At 40.7% G+C, this 15,073-nt stretch overlaps 1 protein-coding gene across 3 annotated transcripts; it reads left to right on the forward strand.

The window, feature by feature from the left end:
- Window positions 1-3,590: 3,590 nt before the first annotated feature.
- Window positions 3,591-14,857, forward strand: pmm1 (phosphomannomutase 1). Of its 3 annotated transcripts, none has more exons than XR_014124300.1 (8): window positions 3,591-3,953; window positions 5,703-5,814; window positions 7,919-7,995; window positions 8,961-9,052; window positions 9,470-9,569; window positions 10,206-10,281; window positions 11,958-13,024; window positions 13,107-14,857. XR_014124300.1 is itself a non-coding variant. In XM_035525092.2 (8 exons), exons 1-8 carry the CDS (start codon window positions 3,873-3,875, stop codon window positions 13,113-13,115), a joined length of 663 nt encoding a protein of 220 aa, XP_035380985.1. In that variant the 5' UTR covers window positions 3,591-3,872; the 3' UTR covers window positions 13,116-14,857. The 3 variants fall into 3 exon arrangements, 2 of the variants coding, with proteins under 2 accessions (XP_035380985.1, XP_081572706.1); XM_035525092.2 differs by having other exon boundaries at window positions 12,909-13,024; XM_081716580.1 differs by having other exon boundaries at window positions 3,593-3,953; window positions 12,909-13,024; window positions 13,230-14,857.
- Window positions 14,858-15,073: the final 216 nt, after the last annotated feature.

The raw sequence follows: 15,073 nt of genomic DNA on the forward strand, positions 1-15,073 counted from the left end.
AAATAAATAATTTTAAAAAAAGATTGCCACTAGTCTGTCTATTTCCCTGTAGAATGTGCTGGATAATAGCAGAAAGAGTACATCCAGAGAAAGAAACGGGTCAAAGGTCTTGTGAGGCTGTAAACGTTTGAATGGCTGTGAGTGATAAATCGGTATGCTATAAAAGTGAACAGATTGTGACTGTAGAATTGTTTGCCAGATGTTTAATAAAACTGTTTTGATCATATTTTTCCCAAATGTGAGGACACACACACACCTTGTGACAATTTAAGTAAAACATTTAAAACATGGATAGGAGTGTAGGGCTGTCTTTGGGTGGAGTATTGATCTAGATGGTCATTTCTATCACTGAAATGGCACTTAATACTTTGGTTAATCTGGTATTTATAGTTAATTTACAAATGATGTACTAATGAGCAAGTCAAGAATCCCTAAAGGTGATGAGGCAGTCTATGCTGCAAAACAATTGTAAGGATGTCTAAGGACATTCTAAAGATAATCTGTAGAAATGCTGATAAAATCTATGGAGACTCTCAGCACATTGTAAAGGCACTGTAAAAATATAAGTACCTTCTAAATACATTCTAAGGACATTCTAAAGAAATGACCAAAAGCAGACTTTGATCTCACAATAGTGACCGTATGATCCTTCACCCTCCCTCCAGCTGTTTCTCTGTGTATCTGTGACCCAGATATTCCAGTACCCATTAGTAATATAGTTTTCACCTTGGTATCTAAGTAGGTACTAACTTATCTATCTTTACACAAACACACACACACACACACACACACACACACACACACACATACGCACACACACACGCAAACTTATCTACAGTGCAATTAATCTGTGATTGTGAAGAACCAAGTAAACCCTGTAGTAAATGTATTTGTATGAATCGGCTGTGCATGAAAGTTTTGTTGCAAACCTTTTACAGTCATCAGGGCGTCACCTATCAGGGGATTTATGAGGATGAATGTTAGAAGCGGAGGGGAAGGGACATTGTTCCCATTAAACATGCCTCACCCTGTGGAAGACACTTGCTTTAATGGCTGACAGATGGGCCTAAATGAGCAGTGCGATGCATGCAGACACCTGTAAAGAGTGATGTGGTCTGGAAATGGGATCTTTGATGTGTTCAAAAGATTCAACAGGACTATGTAAAGTGTATATGTCAATACTTTGAACTTGCAGTGTGCAAACAAATGCACACACACAGACACACACACACAGAGGTACACATGTTTTAGATAAATATAACTGAAATATAATATGTAACTGGGACTAATTAAATTTTTATTTAATGAATTAGTTTGTAAATACAGCTTGAGTGTATTGTCAGAGACATAAAAAGCAGAAGTGTATGTATATACACATTCACAAACATATACACACACAGCTCAGTTAATTATTGCCATTAACTCATGAGATAATTCTGATCATTTTCATAATTATAATATATATGACCTCCCACTACAGACCTGACCTCTCACTACAGACCTGACCTCCCACTACAGATCTGATCTCCCACCAGCACCTCTACAGAAGCATGTCCACCCCAGCACCTCTACAGAAGCATGGGCCTGATTTGTAAATGGACTTGAAGTGATGGTTAATGTATAACACTGATACTTTTTTTAAACATGTTTAGTTTTTTTTTGTTGTTGTTGTTAAACAGACCCATTTTTATCATTACTCCAGCTTTAAACAAAATCTCACAAACATTAATGTCAAAGGTCAAATGTCACCAACAGGAAAAGCTTCCTCATGCAAATCAGCACTGGATTTTCTGACAGACTTCCCGAATATAGTAGTGTAATGGCTCACTGGAGTATCAGTCTGTCACTGCTGAAATTCATTACATTACCAAGTATAACTGACCTTATACTGACCTTATACTGATATTTTTTACCATGTCCTTTGGCTACAGCTGGAAAATAAAAAGATAAAAAACAAAGTTTAGTTAATTGTGTGTGTGTGTGTGTGTGTGTGTGTGTGTGTGTGTGTGTGTGTGTGTGTGTGTGTGTGTGTGTGTGTGTGTGTGTGTGTTTGTGTGTGTGTGTTACTCTAAAGATATCAAAGAGAACTTTAAAACAAAAAAAAAAAGCTTTTAACTTTTTTTAAATGAAAATTTCTACTTGCTGCACCAATATTGCCACACTTAATCTGCAGCACTGACGGAACATACCACTGGTCTGCTGTACTAAATGTCACTGGCTGTTGGGGCAAATTTATTTGTATACGACATTTGTGTAGCACACAAATGTAATTCATTTGCTAAACAATGGGCACATCTGAGATCTTCCCACAGTTAGCAAGGGTAATATAGCAGATGAATGCTCTGGGTTTTACTCTAAATCTTGGTTGTATATATTGGGATTATATACATCTCCCTGAAGTACTGGGGTTCTACTACCTTCTACCATTTGATGATTTATAAACAGGCTTTAAAGTCTGATAGCTAACTGTAAAACAGTATCCACATTTGGAGTAATGCTGCTTCATGGTACTTTTGGGAATACCAGTATGGAGATTAAAGCAAAGGGATTCATGCGGTAGGGATATTACAGTTGAAGGATCACTACAGTAGTCCAGCCTCCAGAAAATGAAAACATGGCTGAGTTTGTCTGGGCCTAACAGTTTGCTCCTGGATATAAAACCCTTATAATTTTAAGAGGGCGAAGACTGATTTTGCTGTTGCATTGATGGGATTAAAAAGTATTTTGTGTTTGACATTGGCATTACTCATTTATAATTTTTTTTAAATCTGAAAATGTTATATAATTGTCATGATTTAGCCTACCAGCAGTTATGTTTTTTGTAACTTACAATACATGATGAAGATGTTTTTTGCACATTACTTTTTAAAGGTCTGGAATTTTTAAAGGTCTATAATATAACCAGAGGTTTAGATTGTAAGAAAACTTTGCTACTTATGTGTGAAGGACACACGTCAGTGCAATGTCACTTCTGATATTTGCTACCTTTATTATTAGTTGTTGTCTGGTGTACTTGTTTAACATGAGCAACTCCTTTCTCTTATGTACAAATTCTCCCTCCCATAACTACCCCGTGTAATTTTATTTACCCTTATGTTTTTACAAGTTAAGAGCACGCTGCTGTAGTATAAGTCTTTCATTGTATTTATGAATTATCTGTATTGTGGATAAATGCGCATGAGCAGTCTTGAATCTTGAATTATAGCCAGCCCAACCACCAGAGGGCAGTGTAAGCCTTCCAAAGTCGAGACGAACAAAGGCGCCAAGTGAGGTATGATACTCGACACTGTCCATATGAATGAAAGAAAGTAAATAACTGGTTAGCGTATGGCACGCACACACTACACATTATGGTTAGTCTATAAAGAATAATAATTAATCTGACATTTATTTTCAAGGTACATTTCAAAATGTTGTTGACGTAAATGATGTGATTACGTTTGCTGTGTTTTAGGTGAAAGGTCAAGCAACTGACAAGATTAATGCTGGGGTGTCAGGTTTTAGAATATTAACGCACCTTAACGCCCCTTTTAGTCATGTGACCAGAGACTCGATTTTTATTGGCTCTCACTATATGCATAGACAGTTGCGAAACTGCTTGTGTTGACACGCTGCACGATTTACTACCAACTACACGGAACAGTTATGTAGTTATTATTGTTCAACGATTACAGCTATAACAAATAAGGTTTTTTTATTTTATCTTTCGGTTTAAAGGAAGAAGTGAAACAATAATTGTTTCGTTTTATTCGAAATTAGGCTAGCGATTCAACTCATATTTGAGTCATTGATTTGAATAAGATCATTCGCTTGATTCGCTTGTTGTTTTTTTTTTAATCTAGAATCCGTTTTAATTGCTAGACAAAAAGGAAATGGACACAAAAAGTATCCTGGCGGACAGAAATATTTTGTGTTTATTTGATGTGGACGGAACGCTGACTCTACCGAGGGAGGTAAGTTTTTAATTGACGTGAGGCTATGGTATGAGCTAATCTAACACGCCTCACAACTGGTCCCCGGTGATCTTGCTTCTGAAACAATCGTTTAGGGAGAGTTGAACTTTAGGGTTTTGGCATGAATGTGGCTTGTGAGGCTTATCAGGCTTGTATTTGTAGATCTGATTTACCTTATGCACGTTAGAGTTAATACGGAAGGTGAGTGTCTGGCGGAATGTGCTGGCCGCAGCGCCTACGCATTTCGATGTCGGCTTCGTTTTTCCTGGTGATTCTGTCACTCTTGGTGGTGCTGTTTTCTGTCTTTCAAAGTTGTCACTGCCAGAATACTTTGGCGCGCATGGCCTATATTTAAAATATGACGCCACGGTTCTGTCGTGCATGATGTTGTGTTTCAGTCTGAATGAGGCCCTTTCATTTGGGGAAACCTGCTCACAAAGTTCACTTACCGTTATTAAGTTATGTAACCGCGTTACACAGGCTGCCTCTACTGTGGTAGTCCGTTTGTATACTGGTGCTACCACGCTTATCGCTGTATTTACCTTAGTGCAGGACACGTAGGGATTCTCTAGATTTATCTAGACGTCATTTGTTTACGACTTATCACAGACGTGGTGTAGTATCTGTTTGCGGAAACGTGATGCTTATGAATGGATTTTCGCAGGCAGGGACGCGAGGCGGTAGGTTTACCCATGAAGAGCGCAGTCCAGGCTGCCGAGGAATACACGTCATAAGCTATACGTTCACTACTAGCCATATGTGGTGACACGCAGGCAAAAAACACCATTAGACTATGACAGTTGAATCGAGGTAAACTGTTGTTCCCTCGTAATCTTGAGACGTGCGTTTCCTCACGTCTCTAACAGAGCCTAAGAGGCACTGTAAGGCTATTTCCTGACGACCAAGAATATATTGTTCTTGCTTTCTGAGTCATCAGAGCAGGTCACAGGACTGTGATGCTACATAGGTAACACTACCAGCAACGGTCTGCAAATCAAATTATAAGTTGAAAATGTTGCATCTTATTTGTTTATACATCAGGGGTGCTCAGCCTTACTTATGCTGTAGAATTTTATGTACTTGAGCCTGCTAAACAAGGTTTTAAGGAGCATTTCTAAATGGGGACTGTACTTAACTGCAGCGTGGTAGGTCTCCAGGACCTGTGTGCTTCCATAAAAATATATGTAAAATGGCTGGTTTACACAGGATGTGTCTGTGGATAAGCAGGCTACTGTTGTATTTAATGGAACAGGCATTACAGCTGACAGCAAGCTCAGAGACATGGGGGAGGATGCTGCAGCCATTACCCGAGCTACCTCTGGCTTATAGTCTTTTACTTTACTGTTACTAGACCTACTGCTAGCACATTGCGGCAAATTATTTAAGCAGTGTTGGATGACATGCATGTGTGCCAGTTCAGCAAATATTTAACTGTCCCCAACACACACAGAGAGAGAGAGAGAGAGAGAGAGAGAGAGAGAGAGATAGAGAGATAGAGAATGGGTGTGGTTTAACTGTCTGTAGACAGTTAGTGGAGATTAATTAACTGCCACAATACACACACACACACACACACACACACACACACACACACGTGTGCTTAGTATACTTGGTATGGAGATTCTAGTCAGTGGTTTAACCAGACTGGCATATTTTCCAAATCACTTTTCCATAATTAGTGCAAAAATCATCCATCACTGTTCTACCATTAAATCAGATTACTGTGTGTGTTTGTGTGCGCACCTGCAGAAGATTGATCCTCAGTTGGAGGTGTTTTTCCAGTCCCTGCGTACTAAAGTAAAGATCGGTGTGGTGGGGGGGTCAGACTACTCCAAGATTGCTGAACAGCTCGGGGATGATGGTGAGCGTCTCTCTATGTCTCTCTATGTCTCTCTATGTCTCTCTGTCTCTCTCTGTGTCTCGGTGTCTCTTTCTTTCTTTTCTGATCTCCGTTAGACTAATTTGCTCCAAAAAACAGACAAAGGCTAAGATGAACTCTGGCTGTGAAAAGAACAGAAGAGAAAAGAAAAGGAAATCATGAATGAGCAAATGCACGCATCTCTGTTATGGGCCTTGGGTTTGAAACTAGTTCATAAAATACACACAGAAATAGTTGCTACTTCAAAAGTGCATACTACTATGGGTCCTGTTCCTCTGTCCTCACTTTTGTATACTACATATATTTCATATTATTTTCAATGTAGTTACTGAATAGTAGTTACTTAATAATATGTCATATTAGCTGGGAATTGAAGAAGTTGCTGCTAATATCTAATTCATTTAATTATTTTAAATAAAAGGCTTTCTCAAAACAACATATTAAAGGTTACCTCAGTTTTAGAATTTGACTTTCAACTTTCAAAATGTTTACTGTATAATGGGCTAGTATGTAGCTCAACCTACCCAACTGTAATTTAATGCTGAGAATTGAGAGCAGGTCTACTGTGAGTGGGTCTACTGTCAGCTGGATGTCGAGAGCAGGTCTGTAGAGACTGGGTGGGTCAAGAGCGGGTTTACTGTGAGCAGGTCTGTCATGAGCAGGTCTTCTGTGAGTGGGTCTACTGTGAGCAGCTCTGTCATGAACAGGTGTACTATGAGCGGGTCTGCTATGAGCGGGTCTGCCATATGTAGGAGGTAGGACAGTCAGCAGCAGCATCTGAAAGTGTACCAGAGGGAGGACCAGGACTACATGTGAGCTTGTTTACAATCATGCTTTAATATTTTTAGCTCATGGTAAAAGACCCTGGTCCAGTGCCCCTAAATGCACACAAACACACACAAGCATGCACACACATTCTGTCTGTGTTTACAAACAGTGTGGGAAAGTGGGAAAACCGGTTAATAGCTGACACTCTGAACCACAGTTGAATCACCTTTTATACTCCTTTAGGTCAGTGACTCCTGAGTCAGAGCAATGCACTTTTGTGCGCTTTTCTGTCATGTCTGTGCTCTTGCAGTCTTGATGATACCCATTCAGATTAAACACTTCACTTTTACCTTTACACTGTCATTCCGAAATCCCCAGTCAGATAGTTTTAAAGTTAAATATTCAAATATAAAATAAAGATGCAGACTTCAGAATTAGTAGAAGAGAATGCATCCAAGAATTACATCCAAGCCATATATTAGTCAATGTATGCAAACTGATATTCAACACCCACATCAGTTGGAGCCCATTACCACCACATTCCAAGAGAAGATTCTTTTGACCTTGTCCTAAAGAAGATTGTTCTTCTATACGGTCCTGAGCCTGGTTGCAAGGTATTATGTCTTACACTGAGCTCAACTGAAGCCTACCCAGGATTCTTTGCAGCAGCCTACAGAGGCCTCTACCGAGACTTGTTGCTCAGGGGGTCATCACACATGCTACTGATCTGCACAAGTCCATTTGTAGAACAACGCTCACTTTCTCACACACACATTTAAATGCTTTGATCTTCACAAGCTGTTAAACTCGGACCTTAGCAGGGAAGCTGCCAGACTGAAGGTTGTGTTTAGTATTTGGGGCTGAAAAGACACTGTGTTCACATACATTCCAGGACAGAGACACTACGCCCTTCTTGGTTGATTTTAAAATAAATTGATCTAGCAGGAGCTGTCCTCTTATGAGAGGGATTTAGGCATCACTCCATAGAGGTTAGCAAAGTTAAATGATGTTGTAAACACATTCTGTGCCAGTGCAAATATATGATACTGTATAGTGGTTCCATATTAAGGGACTATTGTGATTATTGTTTAGCAGTATTAAGGGATTATTGTGATACATGGGATTATTATTGATTATTAGTGTTTATTGATGATGTATATATTCATCCTTTCCAGGCTTTTTAAAGCTTTTTTTTTTTTTTAACTTGTTGAGCAGCGTAACCCAGAAGAGGAATTGGTCATTTTTGTAACTACAGTATGTGATGTGCTCTGGGTCATGTGGGTCATTTTAGTGACAGTGCTCTCTTCTCCCTTTGCAGTCATACACAAGTTTGACTACGTGTTTGCTGAAAATGGCACTGTGCAATACAAAGATGGAAAACTGCTGTCCAAACAGGTGAGCAGAAGTGTGTGTGTGTGTGTGTGTGTGTGTGTGTGTGTGTGTGTGTGTGTGTGTGTGTGTGTACTGCTGCACTGTAGGTAATCCCAAACAAAGGCACAAGTAAGCGCGCGCACACACACACTATACACACTGTATACATACAATAAATCAGGATCTTCCTTCAGGTTCAGTTACAGAACAACAAGTATAGGTGTGGCTGTGTAATCTGATGAACTTAGTATTTCGAGTACTTCAAATGATCCAATTAGAGTGTGAATTATGCAACTGAATATGACTAATCGTGTTCCACATTAGTTTTGTGTTTTGTAGTATTAGTCAGGGATGTACAGGATGTGCCACCTATATGCATTTATTCATCTGGCTGAATGCCCTTTTGGTTTTAACAATTCATATTAGTTTTAACAATTCTGCTATGCACAAAAATATCCATCTTCATTTTTGTCCCAATTTAGTTATCTTATATTGCAGTGTTTACTGTTTCTGTCATGTTATAGTTAAGATTCAATGTTTTGGTGATATTCTTATTATGGTTTATAAATGTGTTTCCTTGAAAGTGTGGAAGAAAACCCACCCAGGTGAGGTGACCTTAACCCAAACATGCAGGATTCCCCTTCTCTCACATAGTGACTCTACTTAAGGGTACATTGAGTGAGTGAAGTCTTCACAGACGATTGGCTACAAAGGACGTGGTAACTGAACAAAAAAATGCTCATCACGTATTTATTGGCACCTCTGACTCTGAGACCAATGTGGCGCCTTTTGGCCTGTGTATGTGAAGCACAGGGAGATTTCCTGGCCTTTCCTTTCCTGAGTCCAAAGAGGAGACCAAAGACAGCTGCAGATATTACTGGGGACTGACAACCTGAATCTGTGTTACATTTCTACAGCCATGTCTCTACAGTTTTAGTATTGGGTTACTGTCCTGACCTTGCCTGTCTGTACTCTTTGCTATGTTGCAGGCGATTCAGAACCAGCTCGGTGAAGAGCTGCTCCAGGATCTCATTAACTTCTGCCTCAGATACATGGGCCTCATCAAGCTGCCCAAGAAGAGGTGAGCCATCTGCTCCCAGGTCCTCGTGCCCCCCCCCATATTCAGTCTGCTATCCTGTATATGTGAAACAGCTACCAGCCGAAAGATTAAGAAAAAAGGTTAAGAAGGTGTTTGAGGAAGCAGCGTGTGAAATAATCAGACCACAATAACAGTCCTCGTCTTGTTCTGCTCCCTCATGGCACAGCCGACTCCAAACTCTGATTGTCTCCTTGACAACCTATTCTTTTTTCTATTTGATGTTGATGACCTCTGTTTTCTTTTTTTACCTAAAATGGGATGAACTGGCTAATATATTACACACTTTACTATATCCTATACCAGGCCTCTGAAGGCCATTGTGTGACGGCACATACGGCTTACTCAAACATTTGACTTGCTGCATCAGGCTGTGTTGTGTGACATTTCATTTATCCACAGGGGCACATTCATTGAGTTTCGTAATGGAATGATCAACATCTCTCCTATTGGACGGAGCTGCACTCTTGAAGAGCGAATCGAATTTGCAGAAATTGACAAGGTAAACATGATGGTAAAGGTCTGCAGTTCTGGCACTCGGTGAAAATGCTTTGATTCTTAAGAACACATTGTGTTTGAAAATATATCTCCAAAATATGCTGAAAAATGTCATTGTAATTATAAATATAGAACCACAAGGCTGTCTTCTTAATATCACCCGTCATAATGTGCCCCTCCTGGTAAGTGGATTGACCTTGACAACATGTAGCTCCACAGACAATAAAACCTACATTGTACTCTTAAGATGGCCTGTTTAGCAAAGACAGGCCATTTGCAGTAATGTGGGGCAGCTTTAGAACAGAGGAATGTAAATGTAAAGAGTTTAACCATCACTGGGCGGAATTCTGAATTAGACCAGGCAAGATGCTGAACAAATATTGTTATAGGGAATTCATATTTATATACATATTTATATTCATTATTTCTATTTATATTCATATTTAAATTGTAATTCCTGTTCTACGAATATATTATATCTTTACTGCACTGTAGATACAGAGATGTAGTGAAATAAACACTGCTAAAAATAGTTTTTTCATAAGACGCACAATATATAGTCTTAATTTACACTGCTGTGAGATTATTCTTAAGATAGATCATGGAGCGCTGAGTTTCCGCTCCCATCTCCCCCACGCAGAAAGAGAAGATCAGGGAGAAGTTTGTCGCCGCCCTGCAGGAGGAGTTTGCAGGAAAAGGGCTGAGATTCACCCGAGGTGCAGAACCAGCTTCACACGCGTCACACGCTTTTTATAAATGAAGCTTTTTTGGGTTGTCACATGCATGTCAACATCACAGTCCTTATGGTTCCTATCACCAATGCAGTATTTCATTTGTTTGGTCCAAAAAGGTTTTAAACTGGCTATCATTCTTTTTGAACATCCGGCCATGGAAGAACCCGGGGGTGGGGGGTTGGCCTTATATCAGTTGAGTTTAGTAATACAGGCTTAGCACTACCCTGATCTCAGTGTCTTTAGGTCTGGGCTTTTTTCAAAGCTGTGGGCTCTTTGTGTTATTCAGGTTGATAAACGAAGTTTGTTTGGCACAATCCGAGATGCGCCCTGGCTTAAACGCGCTCTTGCACATTTCCGTGTTTTGCATTTTATCACTTGCACAAGCAAAAAGCTGTACTGAATCACAAGCAGGCTGCAGTTGGTGAATATTTTTCTCTGGTATGGGTGGCCCGTGATGTGTCCCTGTGAGCGGTCTTTTTTGCACCTGCGTCAGGACATTTGTCCTTGTTTGGCTGGCTCATCTCTCTGCCCCAGACCCCATCTTGCCTGGATGGGTGTTGAGTGTTTTTCTGTCGTGGGTACATTAGTTAATGATCTGTGAAATGTTTTCCCGTAATAGTCATGCTCTCACAGTGCTGTTTTTCCTCACAAAGGCACTCAGAAGCTGCAATGCAAACACACTCACGGCATACAACATAGCAAAGCAAACGCACTCACGCACACACTCATCGTAGAATGTCACACATGCATGCACATACACACACTGTTAAATGGACAGTGTGCTGATCACTGAATATAGCCAAATAGATTATGCAAAAGCTTCACTCCCAGAGACATGGAAGCAATAAAAATGTATTCAGTTACATAAGCACACACACATACACACACAGCACACAACCAGCACATTGTTTTTTTCAGGCAAACATGCGTAAATGTGGTAGCACACTCAGTGCAATCATCTTTGAAAGAACTCCTTTTACAGACACACACACCCTGTTATTGTGAGGACATACACTGTCACATGATACGGTGACAAAATAACCTCAAACTGAATGCTTAACTGTAAGGAGCAGCCAAAAAAAATGGTTTTCCCCCCCATGTTGCTGCTTTTGTGAGAACATTTAGGTCAGAGAGAGAGAGAGAGAGAGAGAGAGAGAGAGAGAGAGAGAGAGAGAGAGAATGTGTACAATTTATAACTCCCTTTCATTTGTTGCTTCATGCAGTTGCATTCAAGCACACAAGCAGCCACAGACATGTACTTTGCCTTCAGTTGGTGTTCTTTGTGTGGAATCATCATTATGATGATGGGGGTGTGAGCTGAAATACAGTAATCTGATTGGCTACAGCTTCACCAGCTGTTGGCTCAGCACTAAAAGGACTCATGCAGTGAGGCCATTTAGAAGGAGGTTGTGCGTGCGTGTGTGTGTGTGTGTGTGTGTGTGTTTAGGGGTAATTAACCTCCCTTTTAATTTCTTTAACTAGAACACTGGAGCAACCATACTGACTAAAGAATGTGTCACGTAGTGCACAAAAAAGAGGAGGGAGAGACGGAGAAAGAGAGAGGGAGGGAGGGAGGGAAAATGAATGAGAGGAAATGTCAGAGAAAAACCATCACCAGGCATCTCGTGCCTCCCTTTCTCTTTCGCTCTCTGGTTCAGCGGTCACGTGTGCACACGTGATCAGAAAACAAACTACGCCAAGGCTTTGCCTCCTGTGGAGGAGCATAGAACAGGACTGGTCCATGGTGCCAGAAGAACAGGAACAGGACTGGTCCATGGTGCCAGAAGAACAGGAACAGGACTGGTCCATGGTGCCAGCGCAGCACCACTGAAAAGAGAGAGCGCGCAGTGAGCCTGGCTGTTCATGCTAGTGCACGCGCACACACACATACAAACACTTCATAAAACTGCAGTGTTATCCAAACATTGTCTGAATGTTACTCACAGGAATGAGGTGTAGTAAGTTCATGGTGAAAGAGCAGATAATGGCCACAGAGTTCCCTGTGTCTCGTTAACATCACCTTCTGCAGACACAGACTCTTTACTACAGTATTATGAACTCCATGCTAATAGAATATCAGACCCTTTGTTTAAGTAGCACACAGACACAACGTACAATGTACTGACCTTGAATCATTATTACCATTGTCAAATCTGTAATGTATGCATTTATTTACTTAAAGTCCTAATTGATAATAACTGCAGCTGCTAACAGAGTTAGCAACTATTACTATGGAAACAAAAGTTTATTTTTGATGCTTCTCAGTATCTTTTGTTTTTGTTAAATTCTTTAGATAGTTTGGTACACAGGAAGGCCCTGATGCCCTTTTGCACAGCAGGGCCTGACTGAAGATGTTCCCTAATAGCACCTAACTGTGACTTCTGCTCTGCGTAAGAGCATGTGGGTTAGCAGGGTTGCCCTTAAAGGTAGAACCATGTGTCATATGTATGAGATGATGTTTGTCACATGCTAAGTGTAAAGTTAGACACAGAGAAGGAAGAGTGGTGATGGGAGATTTGATAACACTAGTGTGTTTTAAATCAAGTATGATTTATCAAGAAACATTGAAATGTGATACTAAAACTGTGTGTGTGTGTGTGTGTGTGTAGGGGGATTGATCAGTTTCGACGTGTTCCCTGAGGGCTGGGATAAGCGTCTGTGTTTGGATGTTCTAGAGGGAGAGGGATTAGAAGCTATTTATTTCTTCGGGAATGAAACTTCACTGGTGAGTCCTGCAATAAGAGTGTGTTTGTTGAGGTTAATGTTCACATGACATTCCATAGTTTTTCTCTGTTTGCCTCTAATAGCCAACATAATCCAACTTAAGAGTCTTGAAGAGGAAATGGAGACATTGCAACCAATAGACACACAAACTGATGTACAGAGAGGCACTCATTGTGCAAGACTTAATCATTTTTGTCTAAAAACAGGGTGGAAACGATTATGAAATTTTTGAGGACCCCCGAACCATTGGTTTCACCGTATACTCCCCGGAAGACACGGCGCGGCTCTGCCGAGAAATGTTCTGCAGTGCACCGCCCAACGAAGCCTAACAGCACATGCGGTCATTCACACAGACACAGACCAGGATCGCCTAGTTGAAGCTTACTGGCACCTTCTGCTGTCCCTGATTGGTACTACACCGACCGCAGCATTGTACGTTATGGACAAAAAATCCTGATGACAAACATTAGCCAAAACAAATAACCAGTAGGAATCACCCTGATCAACAACTACCTTGTTTACTGAAATTAACCTTAAAATTTTACTAATGAAGTGACTGTTTTATTTGTAAAAGCCTTTTCAGTGATAGTGATGGAGCTGAGATTCAGTGAGCCCAGCTCCCAGTATGAATATTACCTGACCTTTGTACTGATTGTGCTGACTGTGGTCATACACACATGTATCTTCTGGGTGCTCTTGAGCAGCTCTCATTTAACAGTACAAAGTCCACAACCATTGCAGAAGAACAGGGGCTGGTTGGAGAAACTCCCCAGTTTCCTCTCCCTACATCCTCTATTTGCGCTATCCCGGAGTGCAGACCCATTCTGCCCCCTGCTGGTTGGATGACACTCTGTAGTAAATCACTGGACTTGCACCACAACAGCACAGACAGAGCTGGCCAGCTCCTGCAACGGCGGAGCCGTGCCTCCAGCGCAGCCTAATGGGATCCTGACCAAACATGCTTGATTCAACTCATCAGGCTTAGCAGGTGTGTTAGGAGCGATACTGTCAAAACGTGCCGTAGCGCAGATCTCCGAAGCTCCGGCTGGTCAGCTCAGCTCCAGAGTGTTCGAGGCAGCTGATGACCGAGCTCGATCCTTACCTGAACACATCAGTAGAGGAGCACCAGGAGTGCAGGAGCGTCTTTCCTGACTACTCCAGGCATTGAGAGCCAATAAGCTAAACTGATCCAGAGTCAGAACACCTGACAGCTGCATATGTGAACACAGCTGTGACCTTGTATGTAAATGTAGCTCTAATAAGGAAAAAGGGCCTTTGAAAAGGCCAATATCCATTTACAATTAAATTAATTCTAAACTGACACAAGGTGCTAAAATGTCACTAATCCAAATGTCAATCTGTATAGTACGGCTATGCCAACAGTAGCTGTTTTTCTTTAAATAACAGGATGTAACTGTAAAACAGACCAAAGACGTCTGTCTGAAGCATTTAAAATGTCTGTGCTGGCTTATGAATATGGCGTGACTTGAAAATAACTCGTATGTCATTTTTAATGGTTTCATATGGGATGTATGAAGTGGAGAATCAGATTCTACTGATTCTGAGAAGCAACGTGATCTGAACGCGACGTGAGACCATTCAGTGCTCTCATCCTGCTCGCAATCTGCACATGTCCTGAAAAACCAGGACCAGTAAAATCACTCCGTCACTACGTGAACCAAGGATGATTGGGTGATTACTGTCGCAATCTGTTCTTTTCAGCGACTTGCCTTTTTGATTGAAATGGTTCACTTCTGTATCATGATGTACATTTTATATATTTATATATATATATATATATATATATATATATATATATATATACATACACACATACATACATACATACATACATGTTTTAAGCCTTTAAAATGGGTCAGAGCATGACTGGACAGAGTTTATAGCCTGCCCACATAACCGTTAACACACTCCCATCACCAAGACTAAAACCTTTACCTCATTTTGCAAATTCTGTGTGAGAAATCAGAATCGTATGATTGACACTGTGTCTCTGCACTACCCATTTATTGTACGGATGTAATAAATATTT

Source organism: Electrophorus electricus, chromosome 6 (assembly GCF_041902795.1).
Source record: "Electrophorus electricus isolate QZ-2024a chromosome 6, ASM4190279v1, whole genome shotgun sequence".
NCBI lineage: Eukaryota > Metazoa > Chordata > Actinopteri > Gymnotiformes > Gymnotidae > Electrophorus > Electrophorus electricus.